The sequence below is a fragment of the Rhagoletis zephyria genome, unplaced genomic scaffold (assembly GCF_001687245.7).
Source record: "Rhagoletis zephyria isolate East Lansing unplaced genomic scaffold, Rhagoletis_zephyria_1.1 Rzeph_scaffold_00948, whole genome shotgun sequence".
NCBI classification, from domain to species: Eukaryota; Metazoa; Arthropoda; class Insecta; order Diptera; family Tephritidae; genus Rhagoletis; species Rhagoletis zephyria.
This window is the reverse complement of record NW_016158032.1, coordinates 46026-64456: the sequence shown is the minus strand read 5'-3', so window position 1 is coordinate 64456 and position 18431 is coordinate 46026. Positions and strand designations below refer to the sequence as shown.

Sequence of the window (18431 nt, the reverse complement as noted above, 5' to 3'; positions counted from 1 at the left end):
AGGCACGGAGCGCATCGGGACGGATTAGGCCGTGTAACCTCGAGCGCCCCTGGCTCTGCCTACGGGACAGGTTGGTGGTTTGTGAGAACATATTGACGACCAGCTTCCGTAGCTTCCGTAGGTGACCTCCGTGACCATTTCGGACCGCCAATATTAAGTGCCGCCCTGGGCCAAGAATACAGCAAGGAACCACCACCGACTATCATTAACGAGGGCCGCTAGCAACATCATCGCCATCCAGGGCCGTTGTCGCCGTCGTGCATCATTAGGGCCGGACTGCCGCCTTCCTCACCATTGGGCCGCCAATATCATTGCCGCCCCAGGCCGAACGCAACACCAAGAGCCGCCACCTTTCAGGGCCGCTAGCATTATCATCGCCATCCAGGGCCGTTGTCACCGTCGTGCATCATTAGGGCCGGACTGCCGCCTTCCTCACCATTGGGCCGCCAATATCATTGCCGCCCCTAGGCCAAACCGCTACCGAGGACCGCTACTTACTGTCTACCGCTGACATCATCGCCATCCAGGGCCGCTGTCACCGCCGTTACTCATCAGAGGCCCGTTGTTAAAACTAGGACCGCCAATACTGCTCTCACTACGGGAGGTCGCTACCGCCCTCACCACTATTTGGGCCACCGTCAACATCACTGCAGGGCCGTCACTACTAAAGGGACTGCTACTGCCATCACCATCAGCATCGTCGCTCTCATTGGCTGCAGTACCCGTGCTGTGGGCATTTACCATCATCACGCTCGCTACCGCTCTCACTGTCATTATTCACCGAACCATCACCGCTCTCAACATCACCGCCACCGTCACTAGCCACTAGACAGTCTCCGCTCTCTGAGCCACGACGCCGACCGCCGACCAGTTAGTCGCTCTCTCTCTCTCCCCTCTCTTCGTGGACGTCAGGGTACCGGCAGCCTGGCCGAACGGCCGCGTGTGTGTGTGGTTGTGTTCGCTATATTTAACTACTGTGTTTATTTTATTCAGTGGGGGTTAGTGGGACCTCCACTCAACCCTGGAGCGGCTGAGCTACCTCAGCCTTCGATAAAACCCACCTCATAATGTGATATGGCCCACTCTCATTTTTGATAGAGTGCTGCTTAGTATTGACGGAACGGACTACAACAGCACCAGAAATTTAATATAAAAATCACATGTTTTAACTAAGTACGCTTTTGAAGAATGCATGCGATAAGTATTGCTCCCAAATATACAACTAAAGCATTATTGTGCGCTATAATAATCTCATTTCGGTTTTCAACTTTCAAGTCTCGTAATTTGTTTTCATCCGATTGAGGATGCGTTCATGACTGTGACGATTTCACACCAGGATTGATAATAAAGAATGAATTAACAATAGAAAAATATAATGTTTCCAAACGTGGTATTTTTATCTGCCAATAGCTTTATACATTTTGTTTTGGTCTTTCAGTTATTTCGGATATATATTCCTATGTTTATAATAAGTATTTAGATAAACTTACCCCTCTTGTATCCTTATCGCTAGGTGGAACGCGTCTAAATACTTGGTAATTCATTTCAGTGGACCGATTTTGGTTTGAAAACCGGAACGTAAACCCATTGTCAGGATTGCAACTCGCTACAAGAGGAAAATATGCATGTGGTAGCACTGTATCGTGAGACGATTTCAACATTAGCCACACTCAATGCATTCAACGAAATTAGATCTATCAACGAAAATAGCAGAAAAAATAGAAACCATAAAAACAGAAATAGAAACAAGCATCTCACCCCAATTCTTGCCGAATGCAGAAGTAGCAGCCATTATCAAAAGCCCACGTCTTCAAACTCAAACAATATCAAACACATTTCGCATTCAAAAAAATACAATTGCGACAATGTAAACAACAATAACACAATAACAAGTAAAGCAAATCTAAACAAAGCTGAGATTCCCGAAAAGCCCTACCCAGTGACAGCCACGTTCGCATTAAGAGCATTTGAGGTAGCACACGAAATGAGCCAACACGACGTTACCTTGCATCTCCCGGAAAATAATACATTTGCAAAGAATTTGCAAGACACCAATTGCGGCGAAGTTTCTGCGGAAGAATCCGTTACATCCCACGGCGGCGGCATTGGTAATGCATTATGCGTCAGCAGCGACAATCCTAGTAGTAGTAACACTCACGCCAGCGTCAACAGCAACCAAGCCGGCAAGAGCAACACGATAGGCAATACTAGCAGCAAAATGGATACCAGTGAACGAGATCGAAAACGTAAACGCTATTTATCTGACGAAGAGTGTACACGCACAACTCGTCAAAAACAGCAACAGCAGCAGCTGCTCCAACAACAAGAGCTCCAGCAACAGCAAATCGAGCAACAGGCACGCCTAAGTGATATAGCGGCAGTTTTGCCAAATAAATCGAGAGCTATTGTCGATCAATCTGCCAAATGTGACGGAAGCAACAGCAGAGGCAATCAGAGCAGTCCCGGCAGCAGCAGCGAAGGTGAGGTGCATTCCACGAAAACACTGCGCTCTTCACTTTCTGACGCCAGACAAGAGACGCCGGCGGCGGAAATTGAGAAACGATTCAGCATTACGAGTCGCAAGCGTATGCTGACTACCGATTCTTACCGAAAGAAAGGTGAACGCGCAACAATAGGCGCAAAGTTACAAAAGCAAACAGATCAGCGAATTTCAAAGATGCAAGATTTTTCTAGCTCCGATTTAAGTGATGGCAACGATGATGTCGAAAACGTTGAAGATGAAAACGAGTTCGGCGGCAATGATGAGGATGTCAACGCCGACCACATTGTTAATGATGAGCAGGATGAACGGGCAGTTGAGAACAACGAAAACGGTGCGCTAAGCAAGAGTAACTGTAATACCCTGGAAAACTCCATCGATGCTAGCAACATGACAATACCTGAGCAGGCGCGCTCACCAACATTAACCAATGCATCTGGCACATCCACGCCTACACACCATGCGTCCGATATTGAAGATGGGGAAAAAATTGATGCAGAAAACAGATTTTACGGCGGCGAATCTGACAGTGGCGGCATGCATGCAACAGCGAAGAGCGAGTCAACGACAAAACCACGAAACAGTGCAGCATGGGAAGGGAATGCACCGTCCACCAGTGAAGCAAAACTGTCTCGTCGCCAACAGCGAATCCGTCGACAGAGTACATCGCCGCTTGCTAGCTGTGACGAAACGACACCGTCGGGTAATGCCGTGGAACCGGGTTTTGTGGCAGGCGGACCTTCGGGTGCTTCCACAACGCAAACACCTTACGTACCAGGCGAACCCCCCTTAGCGGCACCAATTCGTATAGCGCTTCGTGGTCAGAATTATCCCTTCGAAACAGAAAACATGAGCTGTGAAAACTCTGCAACGGCTAAAGGTAAAGCTGTCGACGAGTATAACAGCACTAACACAGTGCAGAACGAAATCGCGTCGGAAAGCCGGTTATGTAATGCCAGAGACGGAGCAGATGGGCACAACAACAACAACGATCATAATGATGCCAAGAGAGTCAGTTTCAACAGCAAGCAAGGGTATAGGCGCAGTACGTTTGATGTTGAAGAAAGCGCGCGCCTCCAGATTCTTTACGATGAACAACGTGGAAATTGTGGTGGTACAGCATATGCCATTAGAGCGCATTTAGCAGCGTCTTTGGCGTCGATGTCGCCAACAACGGAATCAAATGTGGCGCAGCCTAGCCATGTAGAGTATTTACTTACACAAGCATCGCCGCCGGATTTTCAGTATATCAACAGTCACAACTTAGTTGATAAGAGTGGTAGTCCCAATGATAAGGACAAAGCCAGTGATGCGGATGCCATAGCGAGAAAATCGCACCAACACACTCAGCATGCAGAACAACGGGAGGAAACAACTATAGGTAGGAGGGAAAGCGTCGGCAACGAGGGTAGTGACGAAATTGGCGTTGGTACTTTAGATGACAAGGGCCATTCTTTTTATGGCGGTCAACCTAGTTATCGCAAAAGCGTTGGCATGTCTACGCTCAGCGGCGGTAACCTTTGCTTTTCGGCAGAATCCTTTTCAGCTACAAGGCAGTCAATGGCAGCGGACAATAGATCAACTACAATTACAAACATTTTTACTAATACTACTACCACTACTACTCCTATTACTACGGTTACCGAAGGTTGTGTTTCATCAAATGTTACTAATAAGATTCCTAATAGTGATGCTATAGCATCAACGTCATTAATTGCAACCCCAACAGCAACGCCAGCACCGATGTCAACTGAAAAAACTACGGCGTCAGCAGCGATGTTGAGCACTGCGAAACCCTATGCGAATAAAGCAGATGGCTGTGAAATGGGTAAGAATGTCGTGCCGTCTCCAACGGCATTCAATGTAAATTTGTCGGCCCCAGGCGGCTACAAGCTCAACGCCTCGCCGGAGTCGCCCAAAACACCAACTGTAACGTATTGCAATAAGGGATCTAGTGTCTGGGCTCAGACAAATGAAGCTTACAGACGGTACAACAATGAAGGCAGCAGTGACGGTAACGGCGGGGGAGTAGCCCTCGTGGCATTAAATGAGTCACGCCTGCCAATTCAATCGGGACAGTGCTTTAAAGTAGAGGAGGTATTGCGGCAAAGTGACAACGAAAACAAAGCAAAACATTTACAGCAGTCTGGCAATGGGCATGCAGCTAAGTACGATGGGGTTGCCGAGCATCAGCTGCAGGAACAGAAACCACAGCGGCTGAAAAGTCAAACAGGCGAAAACGATGATGCGCCCGAGTCGACAGCTGCTTGCTCGACTGCGGCCGGGACGCATGCGTATACCGCGGAAATGGCACTGCAGCATCAGCGTGAGCAACAACGTCATCTGAATCAAGGTGTACAGCATTATATACAGGGGCAACTAAGTCACCAGTTGCAGCACCAGCACCGGCAACAACAACAACTTCATGACCATCAGCAACGGCAACAACTGCAGCATGCACAAAATGCCATTAATCAGCAGCAACAAAACGATGCGTCACATGTACTGCAACATATCTCGTTGCATGATCACAATTTGCATGCGCAAGCACAACTGCAGGAAGCGATGCGTTGCAGCCAACAGCAGGGGCAACAGAATTTATTAGAGCAACATCAGCACCATCACATACATCAACGATCCCATGAGGAGCAGCAGCAACAACACTTGATGGTATATCTACATCATACTGCTGAACAGAGCCGGTTACAGCAGCAACTGCAGCATCAAGCCAATCAGCAAGAGCATGAATATCAACAACAGCAACAGCACTACCAGCGACAACAGACACAGCAGCTGCAGCATCATCAACAGCAAGAGCTACTACTAGCAGCACAGCAGCAACAACATCCTAATCTGCAGCAGCAGCAGCAGCAGCAACAACCACAACATGCACCAACAGACTTGAAAAGATTACATCGTCCGCCACCCACCAGTATTGAAGACCTCATAATCGATGAATTCTCAGAAGATCCGCACGCTGTCTATAAACTGTGAGTAGTGTATGAGAAGCCATTGCTTATATATCTAAATATGTATGAATTTCATTGAAAACTTGCCATGTTTCAATAAATGCGAAAACCCATATTCACCGCATTAGGTAGGTATGTACATACATAGGTGCATAGACGCATAGGTAGTTAGCTATCAATGGCTTTTAGAACAGAGTGATAGTATCTAGCACAAATGAAACTCCAGAGTAGTTAGACAGATTCTTAATATATATAAAGAGGTTTGGTTCTTCAACATCTCATCGCTCTCAATACAATGCCGGCATTATCTCTTTGCGAATGGCTAACTAAATAACCTTGTCCGTCTAGAAGCATGTTCACATTATCGTAATTTACGGCTCATTTGTAATTTAAAATGGAATAATGCTGAAACTAAATACATAATTTTGCCTTGTAAATTCTGTCTAAGATCTATGGCGAATCTGAGCGCACTTGATTTGTGTGAAGTAATTTGATCCCCACTAATAAATTTATGTCGTAATATGTATGAAAATAGTTTAAGAACTTGAACCGCTTCCCAGCACCTAATCCGTTCTTAATTTACTCACAAAGCAATTAAAAGTTTTGAAGTAGACCATCTGAGAAGGGATGCCATTTGTCAGTTCAAATTCCCCCAAAAAATTTTCTTGGATTATTGAAGACACTTGATTCTCTTTAAAAAATACAAATACATAGATTAGTTATGATAAAATCTGTTTAGGATTAAATTGATATAACAGAATAATAGAGCGTTGACTGTATCTATAAGAATTTGAACTCACAGCGCCTAGAATAAGAATTTGTTACAAAAATTTTTATTATTTTTTTTTTTGATAGTAGGAGAGGGAAATTCATTATGCACTGGCCGGTGGCGCTAAAACCCAAACTTCCACCGCCCGCGAAAGAATCCCGCATCTGTCACCGCAATTCTGCATGTCTTCAGATGCTAGAGCCTCAGGGCTGCTCTTTTGTAGGGGCGTTTGATTCGGGTGTCCTCAGTAGACATCCATCTTATCGTCTGCAGCGGAGCACGAATTTCACGTATCTAGCAAATGCTTCCCACTTGTCTGCACTGGAGATCATTACACCAATTACGTTGTTCGGGGTCATGTCTCCGTATCTTTCTTCCAACATTCTGCGCGAAGTCAAGAAGTACTCGCAAGTGAAGAATGGATGGTGTACGTTATTTTCGACGTTTCCACAGTAGTTACAGAACGGTGTGTCTACCCTGCCCATTCTATGAAGATATTCTCGGAAGTAAACATGCCCGGTGAGGAATTGCGTCAGGTAGAAATCGACGTCCCCGTGCGGTATTTTCAACCATGTTTGAAGGTCGGCTATCAGGGTGTGTATCCATCGACCTTTTGTGCTGGCGTTCCAGTTTTGTTGCCCTTGCCGCGGCAGCTGCTCGGCCTATCTCGGCACTGGGATTGTAAATATCTTTTCGCTCGTAAGCAAGTAGCTCAATTGGCATGACGCCAGAAATAACTAGAACCGCGTCCGCGGACACTGCACGGTATGCAGAAGCAATGCGTAGTGCCTCTCTGCGCTAGACCGAAGACATTTGAATCCGGTATTTTTTCACTTTCAATGCGTCGGCCCATATTTCTGCCCCTTACAGGAGCACCGACTGCTGTCATAAAAAGTTTCAACGCTACGCTTCACGTCATCTCTATATATTGGCCAAGATAACTTTGAAAGTTCTTTGTTAATTTTTCTGAAATTAGCTTTCGCAAAAACATATCTAGTACTTGAACTATACAACTTATTATTACGAATTTCGTTTATGATTTCATAGCTTAACTCAAGAGCTGGATTGCATGCATCCTCTGGCAAAACTAGAGGATCAGACCGATTAATAGAGGACTTCGGAACAGATCCTAGACCTTTCCAAACTTATCTGGACATATATTTATATGTTTTAGGCAAAGTTCCGCCATTTCCTCCAGAAATACATTGTTACTATCTCTAGATGAAACTGGTACAACATCGGTGCCAATAATGTTCCATGAAATGTGTGGCAGATTAAAATTGCACAAAACTATCGTAGANCACCTGACTAACGACGTCACATTTTCTTGCTGCAGCATTGCATGTTAAATTAACTTTTTGCAATGAATTCAGGTAAGTTATTCTTATTATTTTTTATAGAAGTGTGCTAATACAGTTTACTTCAGATAATATTATGTGCGATTCCAAGAAAAGGCGAGTGGAAAGGAGCAGCAATCCTGAAGTATGGCAGAGATGGCTCTGTGAACTGTCGAGTGGGGAAGAAAGCCCTGTTGATGAAGAAGATGAGTCCGAGGTTGATGTAGATATGGATGTGAGTGCGGATGCTGCTGAAGAGAGTGATCACGAGACTGAATATGAACTAGAAGGATCAGAACTTGATGAAATATTTTCAAACTATTCTGGCGAAGCTCATCCCACAAATTTTTATCTTGGAAAAGATAATGTTACTAAATGGAAGAAACCCAGACCCAATTTGCAAGTTCGTGTTCGTTCTCACAATATCATCAAACTTTTGCCGGGTACAAAAGGTAATGCGCGCAGTGTTGAAACAGAAATTGAATGCTTGAGTTTATTTGTGAATGATTCAGTTATAAGAATAACAACTGTTTCTACAAATTTATATATTCAAAAAGTTCGAAGTAACTTTCAAGAAGACAGAAGAAATCACGACGCAAGAGAAACTGATGAGACAGAAATTCGCGCTTTCATTGGTATTTTGTGTTTGGTTGGAGCTCTAAGAAGCTCTAGAAAAAATCTTCATAAAATTGGGATAATTCCCAAGGAAACGGGGTTGAGTCGTGCTACCTAGCAATGAGCGAGAAACGGTTTCGATTTCTAATAAGATGTCTGCGGTTTGACAACATAGATACAAGAAATCAGAGAAGGGAAATTGATAAGCTGGCGCCTATTAGAGAACTTTTTGAAGTGTTTCTGGTAAATTTTCAAAGTAATTTCATTGGNAGAGGTTGCCCAATGCGCAGGTCCGTTATTCTTTTCTCGCAAAATTGGGCGACAACAACAGCGAAAACAACAAGCAGCGGAAACAACAAGCAGCGTAAAAAAGCATAAATTTAAAGTGAAGTGAACCGATTTCAAACCTATTGTAATCGATAGCTTATTCAAAAATATTTAATTTAACCAAATTTTTGCTTATGCCTTTATGTCGAAGAAGCCACAAAACCGGATTTTTCACTGCGGAAAATTTTTGGGAAATTTTCATTTGAACTCACTATATCTCAGACGTTTGTGTATCGCTTGATTTGCAATTTTTACACAATAAACTAGATACTATTCTAAAGAAGATGAGTCTAACTGCACTTCTTAATACGTATTTAAAACAAAATGGCGGATATTTTAACATTTTTATAAGAATTAAGTAGGTGGGTTTTACAAATGCAAAAGTTGTGTTATGAAGTTTAAAATTTTTGTTTTAATGCAGCATTATAGATACATGCGGACATTTTTGGGAAAGTTTCAGGTTTAGACAACAAGTAGTTCTATGGTTGTAACAATATTATGGTGGCACCTACGAGCGGGCGCTCGCCTCTAGATAATAAATATTTTTACTGGGCACTTGTACAAGTAATTTTGGACGTAATATTAAGTGAAATGTTGAAATGCATGAATTTGTCAGTGTTATATAACTTATCAATAAACTTAATAGACATACTTACATACATACATACTTAGTAAATATGCATGTAACCTAGGGCTGCGAGACGTCCCGGTTTTCCAGGATTTGTCCTGATTTAGACAAATAGTCCTGGTGTCCTTTTCTACACTTAGATTGTCCTAGTTTTTTAATGAAGGTCAATGCAGACACTTCTGTAATTGTTAACAGATTTTGCTATGAAAAAAAGGTTAAGCTTTCTGTCAAATTCATAACTAAACATTTTTCTAACATGTTGAATATCTGGTGAGTTTAACTTCTTTCTGTTTAGTTTATTTGGTTAAAATCTCATTTTTTTCAGGCAAATACCAAAAAAGCCCAAGTTTCTGATCAGGTACACGGCTGAGGGGTCATACATATGTAAATACTGCCAATAAGGTAATTTACGGAGCTAACATCTCATCCAAAAGGCCTTTCTTTCCTTTCCTCTTCATTTTTTGTATGGAGTGGCACAAATTGATGGGCTTCTGCCTTCGCTACTCAAAACGAGCTTTCAGAAGGGCTTTTGTAGGACGCCTTTTGAAGAAATTCTTTTAGGGCCGGTTGCTCAAAGCCTGGTTGACACTAATCCCTGGTTAAACATCGTTATCGACGTTACCGACTCCGTGTTATATACATGGAGTCGAAAACGTCGATTACGATGTTAACCGATGATTAGTGTCAACCAGCCTTCGAGCAACCGGCCCTTAGAGTTTTTCTTAATTCATAAAAATCATACTTCTTTAAGGAATTTATTTAAGGTTCACATCAAATAGTTGCATTTAGACTTAAAATGCCTATTGAATCTTATTTGTAATGCTAAGTAATATAAACATTTACTTAAGTACATTCGCGTTAATTGTAAATAGGAAACACCTTTCTAGAAAGCATGCAGGGAAGCACTTTTTTCAGTCCTTGTTGGGTAAGCCTTTTAGAATGGCTACCTAAATTATCTTCAGGTTATGCATATACCAAATGCCAAAAATTATCATGAAGCGCGTTGTAGGATATGCGGACATTTGCTAATGGTGGTACGTCACCGTCACGAGAAATGTGTTCTTTTATGATTAAAAAAATTCAGAACTTGAGCATTTCATCACCATCAATTATTCAGCTCTACGGATTGAGCCACAAAACTACATGGCTTATAATAGCAGAACCAAAGCAACTGTACTTATGAGGATATATTGGCACCATATCCACTTGTATCCTGGTCGATGGGTTCAGGATTATGGCAGCCCTAATGTAACTGCATACATAGTCAAAATAGTTATTCGTACAGTGATTGTTTCACAATATTCGCAATGTTTATAATAAACATTATTCGGTAATTTTTCACGAAAATATAGTTCATATTTTAACAACAACCATACGAATTAAGTTTTTAAACTTTTTGCAAAACTTAAAAACTTTAACAAGTTTTCATCTATATTTCAAAATTTTTACTCACAATTTTTAAAGAAAAATTGCGTTGTGTTTTCAGATTTTTTTTCTCAGTGATGTTGAACGTTTTCTTCCGCGCAAAACTACATTTTGCTCATGGAAGAAAATATGTAACACCTTTGAGAAACAAATTCTAAAAAATCAAAGGTAATTTAAAGCGACTTGCAGCTTGCGATTTATTAACTGAGATAGAATTAGCTACAACTCTGCATACTAAATTTTTTCTGAAAACTGTCATTCAAAATTTTGATGAAAATTTGTATAATTTTTTTTTAAGTTTTGCAAAAAGTTTGAAAATTTCATTTATATGGTATTTGTTAAAATATGAACAGTATTTTCGTGAAAAATTAACGAAAAATTAAAAACATGCGAATATTATAAAACAATCACTGTACGAATAACTATTTTGACTATGTGTGTAATTATACATATATGTATATGCATACATATCGTCGTTTAAAGTACAAAACCGCGTATCGTCATTCTGCAAAACCGCGTAACTGACATTTGCTGCCAAAAATTGCATTTGCACGCACAAGCTCTTGGCTCAACCCTTATCTCTTCGTCCTGAAATATACTAGCCTGAAATTCGATTGCTTTATAAAAAATAGAACCATTTTGAAATATGAGGATTTTTACTCTCTAGAAAACAATTTATGCAACTCACATACGCGGTTTTGCATCATCTTGATACGCGGTTTTGCATTTTGTTGATACGCGGTTTTGTACTTTAAACGACGATATGTAGGTATCTAGAGCTTTAACCCTCCATTAGGCACGTGGTCTGCGATCGTAGACCACATCTTTTTAATCTTGTGCAACTCTTTAAATTTATTTTTATATTATCCAGAGTTTTTATTAGCTGTTGAAAATTAATCTCTTTAGTCAATCAGTGTATTCGGTGCGGATTCGTCGTACAGTTGTAAATGCTATCAAGGTAAAATTTGGTATTTTTGAGATTATGCGCTGAAAATGTACGCAGAGCTTTTATTTACCTTTCAACAAAAGCTGGAGCAAATTTTTGTTATAGTTTGTTAAAAAAACTTAAGGTAAAGTCGCCCTTGCCCATATGATTATCATGCGCTAAGAAGTAGTTTTTCGCATTTTCTGGCAAACGTATTATTTTGAGTTGTGACTCTTTTGAAGACGGTGTGCGATATGTAGACCACCTGACTAACGACGTCACATTTTCTTGCTGCAGCATTGCATGTTAAATTAACTTTTTGCAATGAATTCAGGTAAGTTATTCTTATTATTTTTTATAGAAGTGTGCTAATACAGTTTACTTCAGATAATATTATGTGCGATTCCAAGAAAAGGCGAGTGGAAAGGAGCAGCAATCCTGAAGTATGGCAGAGATGGCTCTGTGAACTGTCGAGTGGGGAAGAAAGCCCTGTTGATGAAGAAGATGAGTCCGAGGTTGATGTAGATATGGATGTGAGTGCGGATGCTGCTGAAGAGAGTGATCACGAGACTGAATATGAACTAGAAGGATCAGAACTTGATGAAATATTTTCAAACTATTCTGGCGAAGCTCATCCCACAAATTTTTATCTTGGAAAAGATAATGTTACTAAATGGAAGAAACCCAGACCCAATTTGCAAGTTCGTGTTCGTTCTCACAATATCATCAAACTTTTGCCGGGTACAAAAGGTAATGCGCGCAATGTTGAAACAGAAATTGAATGCTTGAGTTTATTTGTGAATGATTCAGTTATAAGAATAACAACTGTTTCTACAAATTTATATATTCAAAAAGTTCGAAGTAACTTTCAAGAAGACAGAAGAAATCACGACGCAAGAGAAACTGATGAGACAGAAATTCGCGCTTTCATTGGTATTTTGTGTTTGGTTGGAGCTCTAAGAAGCTCTAGAAAAAATCTTCATAAAATTGGGATAATTCCCAAGGAAACGGGGTTGAGTCGTGCTACCTAGCAATGAGCGAGAAACGGTTTCGATTTCTAATAAGATGTCTGCGGTTTGACAACATAGATACAAGAAATCAGAGAAGGGAAATTGATAAGCTGGCGCCTATTAGAGAACTTTTTGAAGTGTTTCTGGTAAATTTTCAAAGTAATTTCATTGGAAGTGAGTTTCTTACTGTGGATGAAAAGCTATTGGCGTTCAGAGGATGTTGCGCGTTTAAACAATTCATTCCTAGTAAGCCGGCCAAGTATGGCATTAAAACATTCGCAAAGGTGGATGCAAAAACGTGTTACACTTTTAATTTGGAAACTTATGTCGGAACTCAGCCGGATGGATCATACAAGTTCGGAAATAGCGCGGAAGAGATAACTCTTCGATTGGTAGAGCAAGTTGCAGGTACTAATCGCAATATTACTGATGACAATTGGTTTAGCAGCTTATCGCTGGTCAAAAATTTGCTAAAGAAAAAGCTTACATATTTGGGAACTGTAAGAAAAAATAGACGTGAAGTTCCTCGAGAATTTCTGCCCAGGAAGAATCGTGAAGAAAAGTCAAGTATTTTTGGTCTCCAAGAAAATGTTACGAAAAAAAAACGGTCAGTGGTTCTGATATCATCTATGCACCATGATGATGCAATAGATGAACAAACNAATGCAGCATTATAGATACATGCGGACATTTTTGGGAAAGTTTCAGGTTTAGACAACAAGTAGTTCTATGGTTGTAACAATATTATGGTGGCACCTACGAGCGGGCGCTCGCCTCTAGATAATAAATATTTTTACTGGGCACTTGTACAAGTAATTTTGGACGTAATATTAAGTGAAATGTTGAAATGCATGAATTTGTCAGTGTTATATAACTTATCAATAAACTTAATAGACATACTTACATACATACATACTTAGTAAATATGCATGTAACCTAGGGCTGCGAGACGTCCCGGTTTTCCAGGATTTGTCCTGATTTAGACAAATAGTCCTGGTGTCCTTTTCTACACTTAGATTGTCCTAGTTTTTTAATGAAGGTCAATGCAGACACTTCTGTAATTGTTAACAGATTTTGCTATGAAAAAAAGGTTAAGCTTTCTGTCAAATTCATAACTAAACATTTTTCTAACATGTTGAATATCTGGTGAGTTTAACTTCTTTCTGTTTAGTTTATTTGGTTAAAATCNAATTACAATCGCACCAAAATTGGTGTAGATCTAGTATACCAATTGTGCCAGAAATATAATGTTGCAAGGAATACGCGCCGTTTCCCAATGGTAATAGTTTACAATTTACTAAATATCTCTTTGTGAATATAAAGCAAACTATCCCAATAAGAATTTGAGACGCTGTGATTTTATAGAAAAATGCGCTTGGGAGCTAATTCGACCACAAATTGAAGTCAGATCAAAAATTCTCCGACTACCTAGAGAAATGAGGAAGCGAGCTCATTCNCATTTTTTTCAGGCAAATACCAAAAAAGCCCAAGTTTCTGATCAGGTACACGGCTGAGGGGTCATACATATGTAAATACTGCCAATAAGGTAATTTACGGAGCTAACATCTCATCCAAAAGGCCTTTCTTTCCTTTCCTCTTCATTTTTTGTATGGAGTGGCACAAATTGATGGGCTTCTGCCTTCGCTACTCAAAACGAGCTTTCAGAAGGGCTTTTGTAGGACGCCTTTTGAAGAAATTCTTTTAGGGCCGGTTGCTCAAAGCCTGGTTGACACTAATCCCTGGTTAAACATCGTTATCGACGTTACCGACTCCGTGTTATATACATGGAGTCGAAAACGTCGATTACGATGTTAACCGATGATTAGTGTCAACCAGCCTTCGAGCAACCGGCCCTTAGAGTTTTTCTTAATTCATAAAAATCATACTTCTTTAAGGAATTTATTTAAGGTTCACATCAAATAGTTGCATTTAGACTTAAAATGCCTATTGAATCTTATTTGTAATGCTAAGTAATATAAACATTTACTTAAGTACATTCGCGTTAATTGTAAATAGGAAACACCTTTCTAGAAAGCATGCAGGGAAGCACTTTTTTCAGTCCTTGTTGGGTAAGCCTTTTAGAATGGCTACCTAAATTATCTTCAGGTTATGCATATACCAAATGCCAAAAATTATCATGAAGCGCGTTGTAGGATATGCGGACATTTGCTAATGGTGGTACGTCACCGTCACGAGAAATGTGTTCTTTTATGATTAAAAAAATTCAGAACTTGAGCATTTCATCACCATCAATTATTCAGCTCTACGGATTGAGCCACAAAACTACATGGCTTATAATAGCAGAACCAAAGCAACTGTACTTATGAGGATATATTGGCACCATATCCACTTGTATCCTGGTCGATGGGTTCAGGATTATGGCAGCCCTAATGTAACTGCATACATAGTCAAAATAGTTATTCGTACAGTGATTGTTTCACAATATTCGCAATGTTTATAATAAACATTATTCGGTAATTTTTCACGAAAATATAGTTCATATTTTAACAACAACCATACGAATTAAGTTTTTAAACTTTTTGCAAAACTTAAAAACTTTAACAAGTTTTCATCTATATTTCAAAATTTTTACTCACAATTTTTAAAGAAAAATTGCGTTGTGTTTTCAGATTTTTTTTCTCAGTGATGTTGAACGTTTTCTTCCGCGCAAAACTACATTTTGCTCATGGAAGAAAATATGTAACACCTTTGAGAAACAAATTCTAAAAAATCAAAGGTAATTTAAAGCGACTTGCAGCTTGCGATTTATTAACTGAGATAGAATTAGCTACAACTCTGCATACTAAATTTTTTCTGAAAACTGTCATTCAAAATTTTGATGAAAATTTGTATAATTTTTTTTTAAGTTTTGCAAAAAGTTTGAAAATTTCATTGATATGGTATTTGTTAAAATATGAACAGTATTTTCGTGAAAAATTAACGAAAAATTAAAAACATGCGAATATTATAAAACAATCACTGTACGAATAACTATTTTGACTATGTGTGTAATTATACATATATGTATATGCATACATATCGTCGTTTAAAGTACAAAACCGCGTATCGTCATTCTGCAAAACCGCGTAACTGACATTTGCTGCCAAAAATTGCATTTGCACGCACAAGCTCTTGGCTCAACCCTTATCTCTTCGTCCTGAAATATACTAGCCTGAAATTCGATTGCTTTATAAAAAATAGAACCATTTTGAAATATGAGGATTTTTACTCTCTAGAAAACAATTTATGCAACTCACATACGCGGTTTTGCATCATCTTGATACGCGGTTTTGCATTTTGTTGATACGCGGTTTTGTACTTTAAACGACGATATGTAGGTATCTAGAGCTTTAACCCTCCATTAGGCACGTGGTCTGCGATCGTAGACCACATCTTTTTAATCTTGTGCAACTCTTTAAATTTATTTTTATATTATCCAGAGTTTTTATTAGCTGTTGAAAATTAATCTCTTTAGTCAATCAGTGTATTCGGTGCGGATTCGTCGTACAGTTGTAAATGCTATCAAGGTAAAATTTGGTATTTTTGAGATTATGCGCTGAAAATGTACGCAGAGCTTTTATTTACCTTTCAACAAAAGCTGGAGCAAATTTTTGTTATAGTTTGTTAAAAAAACTTAAGGTAAAGTCGCCCTTGCCCATATGATTATCATGCGCTAAGAAGTAGTTTTTCGCATTTTCTGGCAAACGTATTATTTTGAGTTGTGACTCTTTTGAAGACGGTGTGCGATATGTAGACCACCTGACTAACGACGTCACATTTTCTTGCTGCAGCATTGCATGTTAAATTAACTTTTTGCAATGAATTCAGGTAAGTTATTCTTATTATTTTTTATAGAAGTGTGCTAATACAGTTTACTTCAGATAATATTATGTGCGATTCCAAGAAAAGGCGAGTGGAAAGGAGCAGCAATCCTGAAGTATGGCAGAGATGGCTCTGTGAACTGTCGAGTGGGGAAGAAAGCCCTGTTGATGAAGAAGATGAGTCCGAGGTTGATGTAGATATGGATGTGAGTGCGGATGCTGCTGAAGAGAGTGATCACGAGACTGAATATGAACTAGAAGGATCAGAACTTGATGAAATATTTTCAAACTATTCTGGCGAAGCTCATCCCACAAATTTTTATCTTGGAAAAGATAATGTTACTAAATGGAAGAAACCCAGACCCAATTTGCAAGTTCGTGTTCGTTCTCACAATATCATCAAACTTTTGCCGGGTACAAAAGGTAATGCGCGCAATGTTGAAACAGAAATTGAATGCTTGAGTTTATTTGTGAATGATTCAGTTATAAGAATAACAACTGTTTCTACAAATTTATATATTCAAAAAGTTCGAAGTAACTTTCAAGAAGACAGAAGAAATCACGACGCAAGAGAAACTGATGAGACAGAAATTCGCGCTTTCATTGGTATTTTGTGTTTGGTTGGAGCTCTAAGAAGCTCTAGAAAAAATCTTCATAAAATTGGGATAATTCCCAAGGAAACGGGGTTGAGTCGTGCTACCTAGCAATGAGCGAGAAACGGTTTCGATTTCTAATAAGATGTCTGCGGTTTGACAACATAGATACAAGAAATCAGAGAAGGGAAATTGATAAGCTGGCGCCTATTAGAGAACTTTTTGAAGTGTTTCTGGTAAATTTTCAAAGTAATTTCATTGGAAGTGAGTTTCTTACTGTGGATGAAAAGCTATTGGCGTTCAGAGGATGTTGCGCGTTTAAACAATTCATTCCTAGTAAGCCGGCCAAGTATGGCATTAAAACATTCGCAAAGGTGGATGCAAAAACGTGTTACACTTTTAATTTGGAAACTTATGTCGGAACTCAGCCGGATGGATCATACAAGTTCGGAAATAGCGCGGAAGAGATAACTCTTCGATTGGTAGAGCAAGTTGCAGGTACTAATCGCAATATTACTGATGACAATTGGTTTAGCAGCTTATCGCTGGTCAAAAATTTGCTAAAGAAAAAGCTTACATATTTGGGAACTGTAAGAAAAAATAGACGTGAAGTTCCTCGAGAATTTCTGCCCAGGAAGAATCGTGAAGAAAAGTCAAGTATTTTTGGTCTCCAAGAAAATGTTACGAAAAAAAAACGGTCAGTGGTTCTGATATCATCTATGCACCATGATGATGCAATAGATGAACAAACTAATGATCACAGAAAACCCATCATGATAACCAATTACAATCGCACCAAAATTGGTGTAGATCTAGTATACCAATTGTGCCAGAAATATAATGTTGCAAGGAATACGCGCCGTTTCCCAATGGTAATAGTTTACAATTTACTAAATATCTCTTTGTGAATATAAAGCAAACTATCCCAATAAGAATTTGAGACGCTGTGATTTTATAGAAAAATGCGCTTGGGAGCTAATTCGACCACAAATTGAAGTCAGATCAAAAATTCTCCGACTACCTAGAGAAATGAGGAAGCGAGCTCATTCCCTTCTTGGCATTCCAAGTATACCACCACACCCCCTCAACAACCACATAACTACGTCGCACGTTGTCATATTTGCCCTCGAAATAAAAACAAATCATCCCGACGTTCTTGTGCTAACCCTGTAGGGAAACGAACTAGTGCGGAACTGGTTCGGTTCTAGTGCGTTTGGAACCATGACTAGTGCGCGTTAATTCTCTTTTGCATGCTAGCGACTGGCGAATTTAACATTGCGATGTCCTAGGAAGTGTCAATTGTCCCCCGTTGCATCCCTTTGGCTCTAGTTCCGAACAAGTTCTAAATTCGACAGATAAGATCTAGTTCGTTTTGCATCCCTTTTTCTATAGTTCCGAACCAGTTCCAAATTCGACAGATGAGATCTAGTTCGTTCTGCATCCCCTTTTCTTTAGTTCCAAACCAGTTCCTAATTCGACAGATGAGATCTAGTTCGATCTGCATCCATTTTT

The 18431-nt window shown here is 39.8% G+C and overlaps 1 protein-coding gene across 3 annotated transcripts in view; it reads left to right on the top strand.

The window, feature by feature from the left end:
• Tdg (Thymine DNA glycosylase) overlaps positions 1-18431 on the top strand; it is an 84434-nt gene that overhangs the window by 44454 nt on the left and 21549 nt on the right. For 2 of the 3 annotated variants that reach the window (XM_017614999.1, XM_017614997.1), the window contains exon 2: positions 1514-5490. In XM_017614999.1, coding sequence (XP_017470488.1) covers positions 1622-5490 — 3869 coding nt within the window. In that variant the 5' untranslated portion in view covers positions 1514-1621. The remainder of the gene's footprint in view (positions 1-1513; positions 5491-18431) is intronic. The other variant, XM_017614998.1, reaches the window with a different exon arrangement.